This window comes from Ruditapes philippinarum, unplaced genomic scaffold (genome assembly GCF_026571515.1).
Source record: "Ruditapes philippinarum isolate M1 unplaced genomic scaffold, ASM2657151v2 ctg7215_1_1_1_1, whole genome shotgun sequence".
Taxonomy (NCBI): domain Eukaryota; kingdom Metazoa; phylum Mollusca; class Bivalvia; order Venerida; family Veneridae; genus Ruditapes; species Ruditapes philippinarum.
In genome coordinates, this window is record NW_026857081.1 from 48529 (window position 1) to 74821 (window position 26293).

Below are 26293 nucleotides of genomic sequence, written 5' to 3' on the forward strand. Positions count from 1 at the left end.
ACAAGTATTCCAACTTTCAAACTAATATCTCAAACAGTTCAGTCAAAAAGTGGACTGGTACTAAAAACTTAACCAAGATTCTAAGTCGATAAAAGGCCTTAATTTTTAAAACAAATCCTTGACAGAGTTACCTTCTCTTGCGTACAGATGGGGGTAATGATGTGAAATAGCATTAAAAGTTTCAAAGCAATATCTCAAAGGGTTAAGGCAATAAGTGGATTTTACCCATATTCAATGTATTTTCTAAGTCAAAAAGGGGCATAATTCTGTCAAAAACCTTGACAGAGTTATGTCCTCTTGTCTGTTGATGAAGGTCGTGATGGTAAACAAGTATGGTCAGTTTCAAAGCAATACCTCCAATGGTTTTGAAATAAAGTGAGGTGGTACAAAAAACTTAACCAAGCTCAATACACTTTCTAAGTCAAAAAAGGGCCATAATTCTGTCAAAAACCTTGACAGAGTTATGTACTCTTGTCTGTAGATGGAGGTTATGATGGTGAACAAGTATGGTAAGTTTCAAAGCCATACTTGTAATACTTCTGAAATAAAGTGGGGTGGTACGAAAAACTTAACCAAGGTGTGACGCCAACGCTAACGCCGACGCCGACGCCGACGCCGGGGCGAGTAGGATAGCTCCCCTTTTCATAGAAAAGTCGAGCTAAAAAGGAGAAAAAAAATTGTCATCAACACAAGGGAAACAACTCCTTTTATCTTAATATTAGTGTTCAACTCTGGTCATGAATACTTTATGCAATGATAACATAAGGACTAAATGTCATAAAATGTGTTCAAGAGAAAAAGAAACAAAAAAAGGGAAGTGGGTGAAGTTCCGAGTGGATCAAGTCTAAATAATTGATGTTAAAATATAAGTCTCGATTAGGCAGCAATTAATCATATTTGCCCCATAAAATTGTCAAACTGAAAAATCCTATTTTGTTGTTGTTTTTAAATTATATAATACTGTTCTCAAAAGATGAACGCCATAAAAAGTTGAATTAAATTCAATGTTGCATTATATAAGTGTTCATTGCCAAGACTATATTATCTGTTAAGGTTCACTGTGTGTTCACATTTGTACATTTTAAATTTATCGATGATTTAATATCTTCCCAGAAAGAAGAACTTAACTGGCAATGCCAAAATAAATGTTTTATAGTTTCAGGTTGTTGCAGAAAGAACATGTATTAACATCTTTTATTCTCATTTATTCTCATTTTATGTAAAAGATAATTGGTTATCGGTATCCTTTGGGTAACTGTATACTGAAACCATTATAAATTTGAATTCCTTTGTAATATTAAAAGGGAGTCTATAAATGCATTTCCATTAAAATTATCATTCAAATTCATCATCCCATTTTCTCTCGGCCATAGAGTATGTATTTGCTCTAGGAATATAATCATAAATTTGTCTGCATCACTTTTTTCTTGCTATCGATTTTATAATCATTAAAGGCTGGATAGGCATTTCCTCTTTCTGAGCTAGATGCCTAAAAAAATGTGATTCAAAAATCTCCTAAAAGAACAATGAACAAATGGACTTCGAACACAGCATTTACCTAATGGGCTAGAATGTAATGTCCTCAGATCTATATCCTTAATATCAATTTAATGACTTATTTGAACATTAACGTAAACTCATACAAATTCACTGACCCTTCTCATATCAGACCCATGAGCAATCACAGTTCAACTACAACATCGTACAACATCGCAACAACATCCGGTGCTCATTTTTTTATTCCGAGATTCACGGATGAGCAACACCGTAGAGAATGTAAGCATGGTTTTCTTTATCATTAGAAATGCTTTCTATGCATATATAGTTCCCTACTTGACCCCTCATGTTATTCTGATTATCATATTTATGGATTACAAAAAGAATCTCACCCACAATATATTTGTTTTCAAAAGAGCGCATGTCAATGTTTCTGGTAAAATATATTGTTTATTGGTTATTAAAAAAGTAACGAGTGAGGATTTATCAATTGGGTAGATGGCCTATACATCAGAAACAACGTGACCTGTTGTAATATGTATTGTTCAAATTTGTTGATATGGCCGAGGGGTCGTGTCGCATACTTAAAGTCATTTTACAAAAGCGTTCCTTACCCGGCTTATTTAGTAACACTTGTAGTATATGTTTAGGGGCGCAATAGACGCATTCTCATACAACCAAGTAAAATAGATTCAAACACGAGCTGTCAATAGGACAGCGCGCTCGACTAGTGTCAGTGCTTGATTGGAAACAAGAACCTGGATAATGTAAGAAATAACGAAGTCGAAACAAATGACATAGTTATGAGTCTTGAATATTGACATTTGAATTTTGTATACTTACAAAGAGTCTTATATCAGTAAAATACATACCAGATATGTTGGTATAAGAAAGTGACATTCAATTGCAATTACTTTAATATTGAATGTCTGGCTTCACAAACAACCATAACTGAATCAAAAAAATGTCAGAGTTAGGAACGTTGGTTAGGGATCATGACATGTCAATACCTCCAGAACACAACAGAACAGACATGTTATTACGACTTGTACAAAATACATCATTTACTCTGGTCTATTTACAGAGCGTGCACTTGTAATATATAACAAAGACACTTGTTGCTAGTTCTATCGTTTAATGACCACTGAATGTTACAAGTATACAAGTGGCGAGAAGATAATGGACATGCGCATTACAGTATTAGATATATAGTATTTAGATTAAACATATGTTTGTTTTTTTTTATTGTGTTTTACGTCACACCGACACAGTATAGGTCATTTCTTTACTGGTGGAGTAGAACCACCGACGTCCCGTAAGCTAGCTGGATAGCTTCCTCACGGAAAGAATCCAAAGTCCTTGTCGGGATTCGAACGCACAGCGTTGAGGGGTAAGTGGTTTGAAGTCAACGACCTTAACCACTCGGCCACGGACGCCCCTTAAGCATATGTATACAATATACAATATCTACATTATATTCACATACATTTGTATATAATAAAAAAATTAAACCTGGATATCGCATTATACCTATAAAACATTTTCATGACAATAAACAAACAAACATATAGTTATGAAAAATGTGCATTTACAGTATACTCTGGGACATACGATAAGTATACTTAAGGGTATAGTTTCTTAAGTCAAAGGAAACAGTGGTTAGTTGCGTTTTTAATATTTTAAACTGGATAAATTATATGGAAAACCACAAATTACTAGAGAAAACCACAAACTATAGCTTCAATACCACAAGCTCTATTTGTAATAGGGTCTATAACATGTATATGACCGAGTTGCTCCTTTAATTTCGGAACACCTCGCCGATTATTCGTATTTGGAGCTTATCCGGAGACTGGCGGGAATAGCTAGTAACAAAACTATTTCAGCTGAAAAAAATATTAATCTGAAAATCTTTGAAAAAATATAGACTATAACAATAGATCTACAACAATTTTTTTAAATATACATGTATATATTAATTATATTTATCTACATATGTTGTTGTTTTTAAATGATATAATACTGTTCTCAAAAGATGAACGACATAAAAAGTTGAATTAAATTCAATGTTGCATTATATAAGTGTTCATTGCCAATACTATATTATCTGTTAAGGTTACTGTGTGTTCACATTTGTACATTTTAAATTTATCGATGATTTTATATCTCCCCAGAAAGAAGAACTTAACTGGTAATACCAAAATAAATGTTTTATAGTTTCAGGTTGCTGCAGAAAGAACATGTATTAACATCTTTTATTCTCATTTATTCTCATTTTATGTAAAAGATAATTGGTTATCGGTATCCTTTGGGTAACTGTATACTGAAACCATTATAAATTTGAATTCCTTTGTAATATTAAAAGGGAGTCTATAAATGCATTTCCAGTTAAAAATTATCATTCAAATTCATCTTCCCATTTTCTCTCAGCAGTAGAGAATGTATTTGCGCTCTAAGAATGTAAACATCAATTTGTCTGCATCCCTTTTCTGACTATCGAATTTATAATCATTAAAGGCTGGATAGGCATTTCCTCTTTCTGAGCTAGATGCCTAAATAAATGTGATTCAAAAATCTCCTAATAGAATAATGAACAAATGGACTTCGAACACAGCTTTTTACCTAGTGGGCTAGAATGTAATGTCCTCAGATCTATGTCTATCACTTTAATGACTTATTTGAACATTAACGTAAACAAATTCACTGACCCTTCTCATATCAGACCCATGAGCAATCACAACTCAACTGCAACATCGTACAACATCCGGTGCTCATTTTTTTTATTCCGAGATTCACGGATGAGCAACACCGTAGAGAATGTAAGCATGGTTTTCTTTATCATTAGAAATGCTTTCTATGCATATATAGTTCCCTACTTGGCCCCTCATGTTATTCTGATTATCATATTTATGGATTACAAAAAGAATCTCACCCACAATATATTTGTTTTCAAAAGAGCGCATGTCAATGTTTGTGATTAAATATATTGTTTATTGGTTATTAAAAAAGTAACGAGTGAGGATTTATCAATTGGGTAGATGGCCTATACATCAGAAACAACGTGACCTGTTGTAATATGTATTGTTCAAATTTGTTGATATGGCCGAGGGGTCGTGTCGCATACTTAAAGTCATTTTACAAAAGCGTTCCTTACCCGGCTTATTTAGTAACACTTGTAGTATATGTTTAGGGGCGCAATAGACGCATTCTCATACAACCAAGTAAAATAGATTCAAACACGAGCTGTCAATAGGACAGCGCGCTCGGTTATTGCCAGTGTTTGATTGGAAACAAGAACCTGGATAATGTAAGAATTAACGAAGAGGAAAATTTCATTCGAAACAAATGACATTGTTATGAGTCTTGAATATTGACATTTCAATTTTGTATAAAAGAGACATATGTATCAGTAAAATTCATACCAGATATATTGGTATAAGAAAGTGTAATTACTAAAATATTGTATGTATGGCTTCATAAACAACCATAATTGAATCAAAAAAATGTCAGAGTTAGGAACGTTGGTTAGGGATCATGACATGTCAATACCTCCAGAACACAACAGAACAGACATGTTATTACGACTTGTACAAAATACATCATTTACTCTGGTCTATTTACAGAGCGTGCACTTGTAATATATAACAAAGACACTTGTTGCTAGTTCTATCGTTTAATGACCACTGAATGTTACAAGTATACAAGTGGCGAGAAGATAATGGACATGCGCATTACAGTATTAGATATATAGTATTTAGATTTAAACATATGTTTGTTTTTTTTATTGTGTTTTACGTCACACCGACACAGTATAGGTCATTTCTTTACTGGTGGAGTAGAACCACCGACGTCCCGTAAGCTAGCTGGATAGCTTCCTCACGGAAAGAATCCAAAGTCCTTGTCGGGATTCGAAACGCACAGCGTTGAGGGGTAAGTGGTTTGAAGTCAACGACCTTAACCACTCGGCCACGGACGCCCCTTAAGCATATGTATACAATATACAATATCTACATTATATTCACATACATTTGTATATAATAAAAAAATTAAACCTGGATATCGCATTATACCAATAAAATAGTTTCATGACAATAAACAAACAAACATATAGGCTCCAAGCTATGAAAAATGTGCATTTACAGTATACTCTGGGACATACGATAAGTATACTTAAGGGTATAGTTTCTTAAGTCAAAGGAAACAGTGGTTAGTTGCGTTTTTAATATTTTAAACTGGATAAATTATATGGAAAACCACAAATTACTAGAGAAAACCACAAACTATAGCTTCAATACCACAAGCTCTATTTGTAATAGGGTTCTATAACATACATGTATAATGACGGGAACCGAGTTGCTCCTTTAAAATTTCGGAAAAACCTCTCCCATTATTCGAAAATTTGGAAGTTTCCGGGAACGGCGGGAAATAAACTATTTAAAAAAACTTTTTTTCCCCTTTAAACGAAAAAAATAAAATTAATCTGAAAAACTTTTTAAAAAAATTAATAATAAAAAAGATCTACAACAAAAATTTTTTTAAATATACTGTAATATTATTAATTGGGAAAATTTAAATTAAATATTTAAATATTTTAAAATTTTTCACAAAAAAACGTTAAAACCCAAAATTTTAAATAAAACAAACCTTTTGGGGTTAAATATACATACGTTGCTATCAGAAAACGTTTTTTAGACGTGTTATCTAATTTTCTCCAGAAAGTGTATTGTTGTTTTTTTTTTTTTTCCCAACAAAAAAGTAAATTTATTTAAAGTTTTCTTAATATTCAGGAAAAAGGCCCGGCAAATTTGCCGTTAAAAGAAATTAAAGGGAAATTGGGGTTAAATTAAATAAAAGTTTTTAAATAAAATCTTGAGTTTTTTTGGGTTGTTTTTTTTTTCAAGTAAATAAAAACTAAAAGGGCTTCCCCGGTTTTATTTCTTTAGAATCATCGGGGGGCTTTTTAAAAAAACATTTTCCATTAAATGAAATGAACGGGAAAAATTTGTTTTTAAAAAATCTTTTTATATTTATTAAAGACCTGTTTGTATTTATAAGTAAATTTTGGGAACCCCGGTTTTTAAAAAGAAACTTTTATAAAAATGGGAAAGGAGGTTTGACCCCAAAAATTTTAAAAATTAAAAAGGAAAAAGCTACCATAACACCCGAAAAAAACCATTTCAATCTCAAATTATTACATTTTCTACGTCTCTAACAGGACACCAAAAATCAAAGGCCGCAACAAAAAAGCGCGGGGAAATATGGAAACGAACGACAACTTCGATCATTTCCAGTGTTGCATCAGATTTTTTAGAGACGTGTGCAAAACTGGACGTGTTCGATTTTATTACATTTGGTTCGAATGCACCAACAATTGAATAAACAAAATGCTTCTTACTGAAAATGAAAGTCAAATATTAAAATATTACTTTATTTTATAAACTGCATCCTCGTTTATACTTCTTTGTCAAACATATTAATCTAAAGTATTTGCTTTATCACTATTCATTTCATGAACAATACTTGTTCAATCGAATACTTCTAAATATTTTCTAAAAATACCTCGGAAAATCCCAAACAAGGAACTCCGCTTTTGCACACGGCCACGTAACACACGTGAAATACGGTTGAAATCGGTTTAATATCTTTTACTAATCCTAATTGTGGCCAGATTCTGAAGTAAGTATTACAATGCAACGTAAAAAATTTTTTCCCCAAAATTTTTAAATTTTTTTATATTTTATTCATAAAAGTTTAACTGAATTTTTTCCCGGAGGACAAACTTTTAAAACCGGGCAGCAAATTTTTAACCCTAAAAAATTTTTTCGACCCACCCGGGATTAGTAGTTAAAGAAAATTTGGTAAAAAATTTTTAAAAGGGGGCCCTATTTTTTTTTATTTCGAAAAAAACTCTAAAGGGCTTTTGGGGCAATTATCCCCGTTTATTCACAAAGGGTTGGTGTCAATTTAAATTGACATTTCAAATAATTTTTTTTTTAAAATTTCACTTTTGGGTAAAATTTGGGCCCTGTTTAAAAATTCTTGAAAAAAAATATCACTGCATCTGCAAGGGAGAAAAAAAAAGGGGCTAAACCCGGGTTTAAAATTTTAAAATAATAGCCAATATTTTTCAACTAAAAAAATTTATAGCCAAAAGTTCAGCGGACTATTAACGAATTAGCGATTAACAACATAAGCAGTTGATTAAATAAAACATTACATTTATATAAAACTTTCAGTTTTATAAGGATTCTCAAATAAACTGATACATTTGTGTATATTGATAACTACCTTTTTTAAAATAGAACCACAACTTAAATTGTTATTATAGAACAGAATAAAAATGTTATAATTAGTATAATTACTGTATAACAATAATATTAATTTATTAAAGATTCATTATAACTTTACACAATGCTGACAACTTTTTTTGTTTGTTCTAATCAAATTTTGTCAGGTTTAACCACTGTCAATTTCCACATTTCACACAGAACTGGAGTAGATCTAGGTCATATTAGCCTATAGAAATAACACAAGTTTGCAAACTCATTCACAGAATGCAGCCTTTTTTCTGAATAATTTACTGAAAAATATCATCATCACCAATGTAATACAAATCTTCTGCCATAGTAGTACAGATTTTTAAACAGAACATAACTTATTTCACCTTTAAATAAATATCAAAATTATCGATGTCGCGAAAATATGTGACAATCGGATTTTTCCTGTTTTCTGAAGAAATATTCACAATTTTGGTTGTTGTGCAAATAGTTGTTTGGAAGTCAATTCTTTTTAAATATTTTACCATTGTTTTCCACTGGCGATTTAGTCAAGTAGCTTAAAATAAAAAAAATCAAAATTTGCAATTACTGCAATTCACGGTAAATTATGGGTAAGTCAATATCCAGTTTATCCATTTTAAAAAGATTTTTGTGGCTAATTGACGGATATTTGATGGCTATTATAAATGCTAGACAATATCTTTAAAGTACTTATACAATTATACATCTCGCATGTATTTTATCACCTCGGGCAATATAGTTAGCAGCACGTGACCGGAAAAAAGATGACACTCAATTAAATGCACCCCGCTTGTGTTAATTGGGTCTACTGCATTCATTATCGATTTTTACACCTTATATAAACACTGTTGGAAGTAAAAAATAATCGCCAGATTTTGTAGCCAAAATGCAAAAATAATCGCCAATCTTATAAAATAATCGCAAATGGCGACTATGGCGACCGACAGCGTGAGCCCTGAAAATATGCAACCTGACCAGGATTCGAACCCTGAACCCTCGGAATACTGTTCTGCGGTCTTAACGACTGAGCGGCAATCTCCTGGTTTAGACCCCTTTGTATTTTTCAGGAGTAAAACTTGTATATATTACACTAAGGAAAACGGACTGAACCTTATATATATTCCTGGTTTAGACAACGGGGTCTAATCCAGGATATAGCCGACTGAGCTGTGTGGCCACTTACACATCTTCCCTATAAATAGTGAACTGTGACTAGTGATGTTCCGATTGTCGCAAGTCGCCGATAATCAGTTACTAATATGTAAAGTGACAATAATCGATTCACAAAAAATTGTTACGCGACGTCGTCGAAAATATTTAAAGTATCAAAGGGAATTAATTCTGACGGTAATTTTCTTTTAGGAACACCTCGCCGATCGCAAAAAAAATCATCTCAGAGACAATTTGGATTTGAACAGGATCAATAAGTGATGTAAACAATAGTAATATAATGTGATGTAAATGTTATTATTTGACATCCATTTCAAAATAAATCTACTTCGTAAAATTATGACTATATAAAGTTAAAACTGTGTTGAAAAGTGCTAAATGAAGTTCATGTAACTGAATATAATAAAGTGCATCGGGAAGAAATGTTACTTCCCTATTTCTTTTTAACGCGACTTTATTCGAAAAGTTATCGATTATGTCCCATCCGACTGAACCGATGATCGATTGGGACAAATTCCATCCGATTTCCATCACTAACTGTGACATACTCCCCTGCTATATTGATATTGTCCTCGAATTTCACAGAGTTACATAGTTCTGGCTTCAAAAACTTTATTTGCCACTTTTTAATATTTTTGTTTTTCATCTGATGCGGCATTAAAGTTTTGGATCAGACACAACCTAACCAGAATAACATAAGTTGATTTAACCTTATTTTTCTTCATATTTGTTAGCAAAAGACCACATGTCAATGTTGGCGGTTAAATCTACTGTTATTCAAATAAAAATCTGGGGAGATCTGTAAGTGTATGGCTGCACCGGGAAGACTTTCATCCTAAAAATGTCTCTACTGGTCGGGGACCATCAACCAGACACTTTTTGAACATTTTTCTGTACAGATTTGATAATTTTTAACCTAGAGACCTAAACATTTGACACAGTTCAGCTAGGTTCTTGTCCTAACTAACAAACAAGTTTGTTTATTTCTGATTGCATTGACACTTATATCCGAGACTCGACAAGGAAAGTATCAAAATTACCTAAATTGTCTACACTACAGTACCATGTGTCCGGACAGATATGTACACAACATGATTTAATTCAGATTAAAGCTTGGGTGTATTGATTTTGATTTTTAACATGATAAAACAATATTTCAGCAACAAATGCTGAAGGTTTAGATATTCCATTGTTTACTCTGCAAATGATTATATAGCTGGTATATGAGGTCAGACATTGCTTTCTTGACCCCCAAATTTCAACGTCAACATTTTTGAAATAGACATTAAAATATTACCATTTAACCCATTACTTCATGAGCATTTTGTGAAAAATGGCTGTTTTCATTGAAAAGTCTCCCGTTAAAAGTTCAGATTGCTATAATACTATAAAATCTGCTTCAACACTAATCAAACTTGGCACAAATGTTGACTGGACAATTGCCCTTGCAACAACATGCTCAGGCTTAAATTTTCTGTTACCATGGCAACTAGGGGACATCTCAAAATTGCCAAAAATCACTATTTTGCGTTGATTTTTTCCATGAAAATTGATTTCAAAGTGCTGCAACTTCTCAATGGATTGAGATAGAGTCAAATGTTTTTCAGCGTTGGTTACACGTTACCTTATGATCAATCTGGGGTCATTTACAGCCTCTCACAAGTCCAAAATTTTCTTGGCGATGAGGGGGACTCTGCCCCCCCTTCAAACCCCCCAAACAGAAGGGGTCACATCCCCCTTTTGGCAACCCCCTGATGTATCTTTTGGTTGGGGGGCCGCGCCGAAAAAGAGGTCACTTTTTTTAACTACATTTCTCAAACAAAAACAAGTGTTTGGGGCCTAAATAAGGCATTTTTTCATCATTTTGAGACAACAAAAAGGGGGGGGGGGGTGAAAAAGGCGTTAAAAGGCATGTATATGAAGTAATGGGTTAAGGAGGTTGAAATAAAAATATTAACTTAAATTTAGAATAAACATGCATTTATTGTTGATTAAAAAGTGACTGACAACCACTGAACAAAGAAAATAATAAATTAAGCATTTTAGGGGCCGTCCGTTTGGTGGTTGTCCGGTTTTGGTGGTCCTCAACCAGTAAATAGCAAGTATTATTTAAAAAAAAACCTTAGCTTTTTGGTTAAGAACAAGAAAGACAGAATGTTGAATTAAAGAAAAAAATATCTGAAAATATGACTGTGTATGAAGAAAGAAATGCAGTGTTTGATGTAAGTGGTAGTTTATAGTTTTTTTTTTACCAAGAAAAAGAAAAGAAAAAAAGTTGCCCCATACACTGGAATTCCCCCTGCTGAGTGTAGACACCCTTCTATACGAAATTGGATTGAGGGGCCCGAGAACTGTCACTATTTAGGGTAGATGTTGTAAGCGGCTAGATATGTAAGTCGATAGAGCCACTGAGAGTATTCCAAGGATCCCAGGTTCAAGTCCCAGTCAGGCTGCACATTTTCTCACCCATTGACAGTTTTATGAATTTGTAACTAATATTACATGTTTGTAACTTTATCTCAGATTCTGCTTGTGTGAAATGTCTGTAAAATGAAATGTTACTGATACAGGATTTACTTTGATATTTAAAACTTATATCCTATTTTCTTTTTGCTTTGCAAACATTTCTCAAGACATTGGGAGATAACAAACATTGTGTTGATTGAATTGTCAACAATGTTACTGTCATGTATATGATATTCAGAATCTACTTTATATTTACATTACTAAGAGTAAGATATATATTTAGGGTAGAATTTCTTATAAAAATCTTTATTGCATCAGATAGACGGGCCAAGTTTTTTTCCATTGCATCAGCTCTACTGTTGTTGAATTGTTGATAACAAATTTAATTACAGATATATATACAGTGAGTAAAAAGACGGAAAGATGGTGTTGTCCTGTAGGTTTTACTCGAATCGTTTCCCAGAGGTTGAAGATGTCGTCATGGTTAATGTACGATCTATTGCTGAAATGGGAGCATACGTTCATCTCCTGGAGTACAATAACATAGAGGGCATGATTTTGCTTAGTGAACTGTCAAGAAGACGTATTCGATCAATTAATAAATTGATTCGTGTTGGAAGGAATGAATGTGTAGTTGTTATAAGAGTAGATAAAGATAAAGGTTTGTCTAATTCTCTATATAAAATAATTTTGTTATTTTAGTTTAGTATAACATCATTTTCTGTGAAATTCTAAGTATTTATTTTATGAGTGTTTGACATTTCATAGCAAACCCTCCGACAATTAAAAGATTGAAAACAATATATAGTTTATACATATTTATTTAAGCTCAGTTGTGAAACAAGGTCTTGCAACTTAATATGAATCCCCAATCTGATTAAAATCAGCTCCTTAAAGTTATTAATGATCTGATAGGCACCAAAAGAAGGTCACTGTCTTGTGACCTTTCAAACGGCCAATCGTTGACAAGCTTTCACAATTTTCAGACCTATGCAGTTTCTAATTTTAACTGCTGGTAAACCAGTACTGAGTAGTTATGTCACTTAAAAAGCATGGTTGTGACCAGAGTAGGACTCCAGTCCATGATCCCTGGGTTGAGAGGCAGACACCTTAACCACTAGGCCAATGCTTTGGATGAATGATGTTAGATTTTGGACAAAGAATTCGAGATTGATGTCCTTGACTTATAATTATTTGATTGTCATGGATTATTGTGCCAGTCCTCCGGACTATTTCAACAGGTTTTCCTTTTTTCTACAGGCTACATAGATTTATCTAAGCGCAGAGTTTCACCCGAGGAAGTGGTCAAATGTGAAGAACGATTTGCTAAAGCCAAAGCTGTAAGTTTCAATACACCAGTACTTGTAGATATGTAAGGTATTGTCTATGTCTTGAAATTGAAACATATTAAGGGATATGATTGTGACCTGTTTAAACTTCTCCATAATAAAATCTAAAAAGAAATAAAGACTTGGAAAGGCACTTTACAAAACAAAAAACAGTTTCGAAATTCCTCTGTAAGGTTTTTATGCCCCCACAATGTGGGAGCATATAGCGTTGCACTTGTCCGTTCGTCCGTCAATACGTCTGTCCGTCAGTCCGTCCGTCCGTACGTCCCGAAATCTTGTGAACGCAACTCCTGTTAAACCGGATGGCAGATTTTGCTTAAACTTACAGGGATGAACAACCTTAATGTGTAGATGGTAGTAATGGAAGGAATTATCGCTGCGACCAAATTTAACAGAATTATGGCCCTTTGTTGATTTTTTCACTAGATACTATGTAGAAATTTTGTGAACGCAACTCCTCTTAAACCGGATGGCAGATTTTGCTTAAACTTACAGGGATGAACAACCTTAATTTGTAGATGGTAGTAAAGGAAGGAATTTTTGCTGCGACCAAATTTAACAGAATTATGGCCCTTTGTTAATTTTTTCACTATATACTATGTAGAAATTTTGTGAACGCAACTCCTCTTAAACCGGATGGCAGATTTTGCTTAAATTTACAGGGATGAACAACCTTAATGTGTAGATGGTAGTAAAGGAAGGAATTTTTGCTGCGACCAAATTTAACAGAATTATGGCCCTTTGTTGATTTTTTCACTATATACTATGTAGAAATTTTGTGAACGCAACTCCTCTTAAACAGGATGGCAGATTTTGCTTAAACTTACAGGGATGAACAACCTTAAGGTGTAGATAGTAGTAAAGGAAAGAATTTTTGCTGCAACCAAATTTTACAGAATTATGGCCCTTTGTTGATTTTTTCACTATATACTATGTAGAAATTTTGTGAATGCAACTCCTCTTAAACCGGATGGCAGATTTTGCTTAAACTTCCAGGGATGAACAACCTTAATGTGTAGATGGTAGTAAAGGAAGGAATTTTGGTGCGACCAAATTTAACAGAATTACGGCCCTTTGTTGATTTTTCGTTTTCAACTTGTGGCACATGTTGTCCAAAAAATATTTGACCTTGAGTCATAAGATGATAGAACAGTGGCGTGTGGGGGCATCCGTGTCCTATGGACACATTTCTAGTTTCTATTCCAGTAAAGTCTGCTTATCAAGTAATAATAAAAAGAACTATGATGAATTTTATAGTATAGAAAAAAATCTGATGACTTTTTAGCAGGTGAATATATAATGTGAGTACTGGAAAAAATATTTCAGTGCATATCACATCATATTTTCTAAAGAAAAATTATTTACTTCAAACTTGAAATATTTGTTGACTACAAGGGCATGTAAGTGTGCTTAGCACATTTGCAGAATTATACCCCCTTCTCTTTGTTGATTTTATTATTCCCCACCGAAAATTTTCGGCGGAGGATATAGAAATAGTCTCCGTCCGTCCTTCCGTCCGACATTTTTGTCCGGAGCATATCTCTAAAAGTATTTGAGTTATCAACTTGAAACTTCATAGGTGGATAGACCTCATTGAGGAGGAGTGCAGTGCACAAGAATGATAACTCTACCTTGCATGATTTTTGAGTTATTGCCCTTTGTTATTTTTCAAAATTGATTTTTTGTCCAGAGCATAACTCCAAAAGCCTATGAGATATTAACATGAAACTTCATAGATCATAGATCTCACTCAGGAGGTGTGCAGTGCACAAGAATGATAACTCTACCTTCATAATTTTTGAGTTATTGCCCTTTGTTATTTTCATACCTAATTTTTCACCTGAGTGGAGCATAACTCAAAAAGTGTTTGAGATATCAACATGAAATGTCATAGGTGGATAGATCTTATTGAGGAGGATGTTGTGCGCAAGAATGATAACTCTTCCCTATACAATTTTTGAGTTATTGCCCTTTGTTTTTTTTCATGCTATTTTGTCCAGAGCTTATCTCAAAAAGTATTTGAGGTATCAACTTGAAACTTCAAAGGTGGATGGATCTCATTGAGGAGGAGTGCAGTGCTTAAGAATGATAACCTTACCCTGCATTATTTTTGAGTTATTGCCCTTTGTTATTTTTCAAAATAAATTTTTGTCCAGAGCATAACTCAAAAAGCCTTTGAGATATCAAAATGAAACTTCATAGGTGCATAGATCTCACTCAGGAGGTGTGCACTGCACAAGAATGATAACTCTACCTTTTATAATTTTTGAGTTATTGCCCTTTGATATTTTTAGTCCCCTACCGGTTTACCGGAGGGGACTTTAGGTTTACCCTCCGTCCGTCTGTCCGTCCGTCAATCCGTCCGTCTGTCCGTCCGTCAGTCCGTCCGTCCACAAAACTGGATCCCGCGATAACGCAAAAAGTACTGAAAATATTTTAATGAAACTTGATATATGGATAGATGGCAGTATGGAGATTATGCACGTCTTTTTCTTTTCTTCCTATGTTGAAAAGTCTGGTTGCTATGGCAACAAATAGACTGAAAATATGGCAAATTTTACACATAACCTGGATCCCGCGATAACGCAAAAAGTACTGAAAATATTTTTATGAAACTTGATATATATGGATAGATGGCAGTATGGAGATTATGCACGTCTTTTTCTTTTCTTCCTATGTTGAAAATTCTGGTTGCTATGGCAACAAATAGATTGAAAATATGGCAAATTTTACACATAACCTGGATCCAGTGATAACACAAAAAGTACTGAAAATATGTTTATGAAACTCGACATATGGGTAGATGGCAGTATGGAAATTATGCACATCCTTTTCTTATCTTCCTATGTTGAAAATTCTGGTTGCTATGGCAACAAATAGACTGAATTTCAAGATTTCTGATTCTAGTTTTTAAGTTTTTTCACTATAAGTTCTTTATTTCTTAAGGTATTTTCTTCAAACTTTAAATATAAGTTGCTTGTCATCAACCACATCATATGTGACAAGGTTCACAACTCTAGCACAAAATTTATCAGAATTACCTCCCTTGAACTTAAAATTTTCATGAAAAAAACATTGTTTTTTTTTAATAACTTCTTTTTCTGAATGTATCTACTTCAAACTTCATATAAATGTTTCTTATTATCACTCAACATTTGTGAGTGTTCAATACTCTAGCAAGACTATTTCCAGAATTATGCCCCTTTTGAACTTAGACTTTTTTTTGAGAAATTGGTAATTTTTACTCCAACTTCTTCAATCATGATAGGATTTTAAAAATGTTATATTTTGATAACAGGGATGTTTAAAAAATAAACTTTAGAGTGTCCTTCAGTCTGTCTGTCTGTGCATAAAAACTGTTTCCTGTGATCACTTTTAAAGAACTTTTTCAACAAATTTACTTAAAATAGGAACCTAAGTGAATGGCCAATGGCCCTTCAGAATGTTGTTGGGCTCTTACCGGTAGGGGACTTATGGTATGGATTGCTTGCAATACTATGATAATTGCTTGTTCATACTTAATTTTTCAATTCAATTTTTTTCTCAAAAAGTATTTGAGGTATCAACTTGAAACTTCATAGGTGGATAGATTTTACTGAGGAGGGATGCAGCACACAAGAATGATAACCTACCCTGCATTATTTTTCAGTAATTGCCCTTTGTTATTTTCAGCCATCAGTATTCACATAGGTTTCAAATCTGTAATCACTATAGCCATCAGTTTTCATTACCAAAAGACCTCTTAAAATGGAATTATTCTGCTCTACTACATATACATTCTTCCAATGAGCAAACACATTCGGCGGGGGATGGCCATGTTGACATGGCTCTTGTTGAACTGGCCAGCATGTAGAAAAGAGGAACCTCCTGTCTACTGACAGGTCTTGTTATCAGAAAGTTATGCCATAATCAATCGGGGAAAGGCATTAATAAGCTTACTATAGATTGTTTGATAAAGTCTGTAAGTCATTATTTACTTTGTTTACAGGTGAACAGCATACTGCGTCATGTTGGAGAATTATTGGGATATAAAAATGATTCACAGTTGGATGATCTCTATAAGAAAACAGCTTGGCAATTTGATGAAAAATTCAAGAAACCTACAGCTTGTTATGATATATTTAAACATGCAGTAACGTAAGCTATCTCATATATATAAATTATTTCTGTTGATTGTTTTGCGACTTTTTACTAAATTTATGTTGAATAATATAGGGAAGGCTTTTGAAAATAACCAGTATATCAAAACTTTTTGGCACTGAAAGGAACAGTAGCATTACTCAAGATGGAGAGGCAAAATGCAAATAATTTATTTCATGTTTGTATTCTTGATTATATGCCTTTAAACAAACATACTTTATTCATGCTTACCAGTGAAATATTGGAGTTTTTTCTGTGAAATAAAAATTATATGCTGCATTACTGAACTTTTTGTTGGCAGCAAATAAATTGTATAATTCGGTAAATTTGTAACTTTACATAAAATTTATTGTTGTTTTTAATCTTTGTAGAATTTTTCTTTTTATTCTTGTCCAATAACTTCACTAAAATAGGTAGAAAAGATGAAAAAAGTCCATATACTACTTCAGAATCTGTACATGAAAATAATGACTGTATTCCCAGAGTGTAATCCTAGCTATATCACATAATGATTTGCTATTTGATGATAACAGTCTCTTATATTTTTCTTTGGTATTTTTTCAGGAATCCAGAACTTTTAGATGAATGTGACATTGATGAAAAAACAAAGGAAGTATTGTTAGAAAATATCAAACGTAGATTAACGCCTCAATCTGTGAAAATTAGAGCAGGTAAATTGTTGTTGTTACATTAGAATCTTATATTACAGGCTGTCCAGTATTATTTGTGTTAAAAGTATAATAGATAACCCTGCAAAGCCACTCTTGAAGAATTATGTAAAGGGTAAAGCTTAAAGCAGCACGCTTCCAGATTCATGCTAATTTTCATGAAAAAATTGAAAATGTATTAGAATGTTGAATATTGTGAAATAACCAAAAGGAAGCAATTTACACATAATCAATGTCACTTACAACCCACGTAAATTACCAAAAGGTGGTCAAAATATGCATAAATAGCCCTTACTGCGTTAGTAACGCAGTAGAAATATAGTTGTAAATACTGAAAAATCAGTCATTAATCGCATATAACATGTAAAATATTACTTGAATCCTGAATCATTTAACTTACCCTAAAATCTTAGAACATATTTCTCAAGTTTGATTTTAATGAAATATTTTTACTCATCTGGAGGCATGCAGCTTTAAAGGTAGACAACTCTGCAGGTCATATTACAGAAGTTAACTGTTTCAGCAGATTAAACTCCCTTTGGCTTATTAGTCCACCATTGGTTTCAATAGGTAGGGACTATAGGTTAACAATCTGTCTCTCTCCAGTCATAGTGCAAAAGGAAGTGTTGATGATACTTGGTACATGTATGTCGATAGATGACCATATCCATGGAGATTATAATAAACATTGTTAAATACTATTACCTATGATTTCACTAGGTAAATGTTCAAATTTAGTTGCCCTATACCCATGGTTATGTATGAAAAAAACATGTGAACAGAATTATACTCCCTTCAAAAACTAAAATATATATGCACATAAAAGCCAAAGTCCTACATCTTAACCAACACAAATCTTTTAAAATTATTTTTTATCATATACATGCTTGATGTGACAATTTGATGTCATATAATGTCAGTCATATGTTACATGAAATTAAAAGCCACTGTTCCTTTTACAAGTAAAGTCAAATGGTTATGTGTCGTGTAAACACATGCTAGTGTCTATTCATAAAGTTATATGTTTACTCGGTGAAATATGTCTCTATATAATGTAGAAACAAAGAAATATCCTAGGTAAATATATTATTTGGCTATCTTATCATTAAGTTTATTCAGTATTTTTGATGCTTGCCATGTTAGATCAAATGTTAAGGGGAGGTAACATGTATTATACTGGTTAACTATCAGTTACGGCTTACTTTTCTATGATAAATTTTACATCCTGTTCAACTGTTTTAACAAAAAAAATGGACAATATTTCACCTATAATCACATCATGATCAAGGCAAGTCAACCAGAGGTCACATGTTCAATACCCACTCGTTCACTAACACAGGGTTCCCACGCTGTCCGGGAAAACGGGAAATGTCCGTGAATTTGAAAACACTAGCTCCCGGCCTTGAAAAGTCCGGGAATTAGTGTTGATACAGAAAAAAGTCCGGGAAGGTACGGGAATTAGTCTGGAAAAGGGGAGGTAAATCAAACAACCAAAATGGCGGTCTTAGCACAGTATATTGATTTCCGCATCTTGAATGTTGATGATTTTTCGATATACAAGTGTTTTAAGAGGCAAATTTTGACATTTATGAGATTTAACATTTATTTTCTGGTTACTATGGCGGTTTTGTTTCAAAAATCTTATAAGACAGTCACAAATCGACCTCAAGTGTGCTCAAAGCACATGAAAAAGATGAAAGCTTACAGGTATGGTTGTTTCCTTGGGCAATGTTTTTTATCCTAATTGCTCACAACCATGCTAAAAGCCAAAGGTATATCAATATAAAATTAACAATAGTATTACATTATTATTAATTTACATACATGAACTATTGTAAAGGCAGAGCACAGCCAATTGGCCACACGGGTAGCACGAAATACCTAAGTATAGCCAATATATACTAAAAATAATGTGTTGTACTAATAAAATTGTGTTTTAATCATGAATACTATATACAATTTCACTAAGATGTAATCAAACATACCCAAATATACATTTTTGAACACCGCCCCCCCTCCCGTAGCACTGACTTAAGCAGAATACAACATTTAAACATGAAAGTTGTGAAATGATTAAACCCTTCAGTGTGACATGCTTTTGCCATTCTTTGAAGCCTTTGAATGGACTGAGGTCAAATGTGTGGTAACTTATTTCAGGCTTTCTACTGGTCCCTACTTTTCCTACTTTTCCTACTTTTCCCTACTTTTTTCTTTTGATCCCTACTTTGCCCTACTTTTTTCTGAAATAGCCCTATTATCCCTACTTTTTCATTTTGAAATAAAAAAAAGAAGATATTTAAAGTGGTATTTCAGTTGCATTTTCAGTTGCAATTGATGAGTAGTTCAGGTGTGTGTGTGTGTGTCTCCTTGTGATGTCCATCCTTGAAAGACTCATGGTCAGAGCTGCATTACTGGTACTGGTACTGCAGTATGTACTGCAGCGATTTTGCAAGTACTGGTACTGATACTGAATTTAATACCGTACTCTTACAAAATTTTGCTACTACACAGGTACTGGTACTGCATTGCTGTCTTAAAAAGGTGGTACTGCTACTGCATTACATTAGGCAGTATTTTTGGTTTTGATAAAAATTTCATTATTTTTACTCTTAAAGTAAAGCTGTAAATTCTATGTATTATTTTATTTTTGTGAAACTATAAATAAATTGCTGCAATATTCCTTCAAATGTTAACTTAGTATTTATCATAAAAAAGCACCAAAGACTTAAAGTAAAATTAAAATTGAGATAAACAGAGTCAATATCTCTTTACTGATAAAATATCCTTATTGCAATCTTATTACTTTGTATTTACTAGTAAAAAAAAGAGCAAAATAAACACTTATTAATTACTTCTATTCTAAATAATCCTATTTCAAGTGATATTGTTAGCACCATAAAAAGTTGTTATTTACTTTGGTATAAAATGAACAGAGGTGTGAAGGCAACAAAAAGACTGGTGGGTTTAAAATGTAAGATTATTGCATTATATTACAGTTGACTGGTTACTAAACAATAACATATGACATGAATATATGTTGTAATTATTGTTTGTAAAAAGTATGTTCGTTCATTTAAGTTGTAAAAATGTAATGTCAACTTTAAAGTAAATGATTTTTAATTTCTTTGTTGAATAATGTTTGCAATTATTTAGAATGACACTGTGTATTTATTCAAACTTTGATGAATATATAAAAGTATTAGTAGTCTACTGGTACTTAATTACTTCCCCCAAAAAAGTACTGGTACTGCAGTACCAAGCTAAAATCAAGTACTGGTACTGCAAATCTTGGCAAGTACTGGTACTGGTACTTAAGTACTACACCCTAAATACTGATGCAGCTCTGCTCATGGTGCCTTGGCAAAACATTAAGCAACATTTTGGCTATGAGTTGCCTGTCTTTCAAGCATGGACTGAACTGAAGATACACACAGCCTGATGTGGTCTTGGTGGTGGTATGTTTTGCTAATTCTTAAATAAAACAGTAAGAAATTCCTACTTTATCCCTACTTTTTAACATCAGAAATCCCTACTTTGCCCTACTTTTTGGTAAAAAAATGCCCTACTTTTTCCCTAGTTTTTTTGGTAGAGGCAGTAGAAAGCCTGTTATTTAATAAGTACTATGAATATCTGGTCAAAAAGTGATCCCTTGAAACATTAAAAACAGCAAAATTACATGAAAATGGCACACAACCTGCAAAAACAGTTGCTGTCACAAAGTACATTTCATTATTTATAGACACTGAATGTATTTCTTAGATAGAGTTAGATTTATGTCATGAACTATAAGTATTATATTGGTGTTGCTAAACATTACCATGAACATATTCAAAGGACAAAAAAATCAAATAGCTTGAAATTTTATCTTCTAAAAAGTCCTTAAAAAATCAAAAAGGTCCTTGATAAGTCCTGGAAAAGTCCTTAAATTTTCAAAATATCTAAGAGTGGGAACCCTGCTAACAGGACTCATGGTCTTTTGGATTAGAGACTAAAAACCAAAGTGTATCGACAGCCTGTAAATGATCCAGTCACGTCTTTTTAACAGTTCAACCACTGCATCATACACTACCTGAATATAACAATTAAATCTTCAGGGGTTCACAAAATGAACAATTGTACAGGAATGAAAATAAACTGGATTTTCTAAAACAAAGCAACACATATCAAGTATAGAAGTGATTTAAATTAAAAAAAATTTAATTATCACTTTTTATGTGAAAATAACTCAAAATTTTCAAACAAACTAGGGAATTGACTGGTCTTGTCTTGTCTTTTCTAGATAACGTGAGGTAATAATTTTAACAAGTAATGAATGGTTTCATGACAACAGTCATACAGTTATGTACATACACTCTTTAATAGATTGAATTACTGACACAATATCTTACAGTTAAGTAGGTTTCAACTTACACAAGATGATTTCTCTGAAGAAACAATCTGACCAGAATCCTGGTTTTGATTTTCATTTATTATTTATGACTGGTTTTGTTTCCTTTTCTATTTCTTCCTTATCTTTTATCACATTTTCTTCCCCCTTACACACACTTTTTAAGGCTAGACATAATTGATAGCTTTATAATACTGTATTTTTGTAACATTGATATTCATTGAATAATTGCAATGTTCATAATCATATTATTTATATACATGACTGCTGCAGATGAATTAATTACAGTTGAACTAATATGTCTCAAATGATGATAAATCAATTTTCATGATGTATCAAAGTAAAAACAAAGTCTTGATTTATTTATCTATGACTTTTTATTTATTTATGACTTTATAGGAGAAATAACTTTCTTTGTAAATTTGCAAACACCTAAATAAGTGTTTAATGTAGAAGGGAACCTATTTCTGTTGTAATAAACAAGTGGTGGTTCTATTGAATACAAGTACTAACTTTTAAGTGTTTTTAACCTTTTTGTCCTAATGTTTCAGATATAGAAGTTGCTTGTACAAATTATGAAGGAGTAGATGCAGTGAAAAGAGCCCTAAAGAAAGGTCTTGAACTATCGACAGAGGCAATGCCTATAAAAGTAAAGATATGATATTTCTGTACTATCAATTATTACACGAGACGAACATTCTACTTAACAGTTCTTTATCATTGAAGTTTTTCCATGATTTATAGCTTGTCTTTTCAAAGAATTTTGTCTGATTGTTTACCCTTCTTAAAAGTTGACCAGAAACATACCTAAATATAAATACTGTTATACATCAGTAAAGGAACAAAACTAAGCAGAATGGTGCCTCAACAAATGGAAAAACAAGATTAAAATAGTATCATTTTAAAAGGAGGCAGATAGAAATACTGACATGTTAACTTAACAAAATAAACCCATGGAACTTCAACCTGCCAAATTAGTGTAAGAAAGTTACCAAACCATATAGAAATACTACTAAGTGGTACCAGAGAAATTCTAAACTATTCACCTGTAAGTTAAAGCTGAAGAATTGCCATAAGACCTTTACAAAGTTTGTGTGATAAATAATACTTGAATTATTTATTTCAGATCAATCTCATAGCCCCGCCACAATATGTGGTAACAACACAAACTTTAGAACGTACAGATGGTTTAAACACATTAAATGCAGCATTACAGGCTATTAAAGCCAGTATAGAGGAAGCAGGGGGAATGTTCAATATACAACTACAGGTAAAATATCTGAAATATTACCTCAAAATAATTATTAAAAAGTATTGTGAAAAAGAAAAACAGAGTACATTATGTCATTTGTAGGTATTATTATTGATTACAGACAGTATAAAGTTAAATAATAAAGTATAAATAGTAAAAAAAAAGGAATTGTCATTTGAGTGACTTGACCCTCACTATATCCATGTCCCTGTTGGTGAATGACAGTTTCTGTAAGTTTATTGTCATGAGAGTTTTATGGTGGGAACAATTGCTTTCATTTGATGTAATTGTCTAAAAAATGATCCTCACACAGTGATTATCAGATGCCTGAGATAAAAGAGCAGTTTAAAGCCTTGATATCATGTCAGCATCTGTACTGTTAATCGGCAAACTTGATCTTTTAATTGGTAATAGTTCCAAAAGAGGAAGTTGGATATATTCAGCAGACTAGTGGTTAATCTATTATTTATATTTCTTATTTAGCCTAAAGTTGTTTCTGACATTGACGAGCAAGAGTTGGCCAGTAAACTCCAGCAACTGGAGGATGAGAATAGAGAAGTTAGTGGTGATGATGACGACGACGACGATGATGATGATAAAAGTGATAATAGTGAGCCCGAAGATGACCAAGGGGAATAACTGTGATATGATAAATGAAATATTTATTGTTGAAGACAAGATGGAACTTATTTCTAGATATTCTTTTTTAATTGTGTATACAGTATTTTGGCCCAGGTATTAAAGGAACTCCACTGAGGTGTAATAGCCAAAATAATAAAATTTGTAATTCTTTTTTCTATCAATTGCAGCACTTAAAATAGAAAAACTATGCAATAGGTAATAAGTGATTATACTCATTACTAAATTTATAATCGGCTTTTTTTATGCTGTTTTTGGCGGTTTGAGTGAAAAGCATTGCAACGCTTTCATTTTGGTGTCAATTTGCGCAATAAATTACCTATACCAGGTACACGAATAACAAATGATATGAAATTTTGCACACAAGTTATTGGTTTAGACCTACATATGGTAATACAAAAGTCTTAAAAAACTATTTACAGTCCCTTCATGTCAAAAAACCTCAGTGGAGTCCCTCTAACTTGTTAAACTGCATAGCAGCAAGAGATAAATATGGTTAAATGATAAATTACTGAAATATTCTCTGCAAGGTTAAATGATAAATTACTGAAATATTCTCTGCAAGGTTAAATGATAAATTACTGAAATATTCTCTGCAAGGTTAAATGATAAATTACTGAAATATTCTCTGCAAGGTTAAATGATAAATTACTGAAATATTCTCTGCAAGGTTAAATGATAAATTACTGAAATATTCTCTGCAATCATACTGTTAGAATGGTTTTACTAAACGCAGTGTTATGTGTATACTACAATTTAGTTTTTCTGATCTATGTAAAGAATGTCTAGAAATTAGTTTTTGCCTGTCTTTCATAATTCAGGAAACAATTTCTAGTTATTTAACAAGTGGTGTGGAAGGAATGAAAATAACAGGACTGGAATGATTAATGAAGGCTGCAGATGACAAGTAAAAGACTTATTGTAAAACTTCAATAAGCATATGGTAGTTACGATACTGGTATAATGGCGGTATTGAATAATTTAAATGTATTACTTATTCTGCATAGAAACATTTGGTGCTTCTTTTGAATAGAAAATCTGAGGAATTCCTCATAAAGGAAGGATAACAAATCTTGGTTTGTTTACTTGTTTAAATTTTGTGAGATCATCATTTTGTCTTATTGAGAAGTATGAACAAGATTTAAAAGAGCATTGATGTTGTAAAGAAAATGTAAACATTAAACATTTATTATTAAAATTATCAAACTAAATAAATGTTTACTTGAAATTTACAAATATCTGTCTTTAACAAATACAAAGTGCTCGGAGGTGAACTTTTGTAATGGCAGTATGTCCGTTGTTTGTCATTGTCAAAAGTTCTTAAAACAACATTTCCAAAAGTACAAGATTGATTTTGACCAAATTTACAACGCCCTGTTAGAAATTAAATCTCACCTGAACTACAATGTCCAGAGGTTAGGTTTTTGGTAAGTGCAATGTAGTATGACATTCTGGTTGACAAAAGTTAAGTAACTTATACTCCTGTGGTCAAAATTTACCCTGCCCTCAGAGTCACTAAGTTATATAGATTAGCAAAAAATGACCCGACCCTGAGGGTTACCTTTTAAGACTTGTAGAGTAAATATATCTAAAAAAAATTTTGCTCCAAAACATTAATGTCCACAGGTTAGATATTTGGCATGTAGTATCATAATCACCTTGTGATCCTCAAGTCGTAAAACATCATTCCTGGGTCAAAATTGGCTCCAGCCCGTTACTAGTTTACATAGACTTCAATAGGAGAATAATAAATGTCTACTTTATGAAACTTCTATGCCGAAAGGTTAGATTTTTGTTTCGGCATGTGGCAATGAGTAGTGAGCCTCTAGAAATGTTGTTATACCACTAGTGTCCTAAGTACAAAGGATTGTATTGTAATAACTTAAGAATCTTCTTTGAACTTCAATGCCAACTTGAGGTGAAAAACGACCCTGTCCTGAGGGTCAATTAGTGTAGACTTACAGTAAACATGTCTTACAAATTTTACTATATCAAACTACAATACCCTTTGGGTAAAAGTCTCCCCTTCCCTCCATTTTGGGATAATTAAGATACAGGTAATATGTCTTATAAATATTCACAAGTACAATACCTAGATATGTTGCATTACTATGTGGTCCACTTCAGTAGTTTCCGTGGCCGCTTGGTTAAGGTCGTTTACTTCAAACCACTTGCCCCTCATCGCTGTGGGTTCGAATCCCGACAGGGACTTTGGATTCTTTCATGTGAAGAAGCTATCCAGCTAGCTTACGGAACGTCGGTGGTTCTACTCAGGTGCCCCTTCGTGCCTGAAAAAAATGCACGGAGGGGCACCTGAGGTCTTCCTCCACCAGTAAAGCTGGAACGTCGCCAAATGACATATACTGTGTCGGTGTGACGTAAAATCCAAAGCAAACAAACAATTCAGTTTAAAAACATGCCAGATT

The 26293-nt window shown here is 32.8% G+C and overlaps 1 protein-coding gene across 1 annotated transcript; it reads left to right on the plus strand.

Moving 5' to 3' along the window:
• The first annotated feature begins 7023 nt into the window (after positions 1 to 7023).
• Positions 7024 to 25095, plus strand: LOC132748696 (eukaryotic translation initiation factor 2 subunit 1-like). The gene is made up of 8 exons (XM_060738311.1): positions 7024 to 7173; positions 11825 to 12093; positions 12693 to 12772; positions 16770 to 16918; positions 17486 to 17592; positions 22528 to 22625; positions 23103 to 23246; positions 23712 to 25095. Exons 2-8 carry the CDS (start codon positions 11856 to 11858, stop codon positions 23865 to 23867), a joined length of 972 nt encoding a protein of 323 aa, XP_060594294.1. The 5' UTR covers positions 7024 to 7173; positions 11825 to 11855; the 3' UTR covers positions 23868 to 25095.
• Positions 25096 to 26293: the final 1198 nt, after the last annotated feature.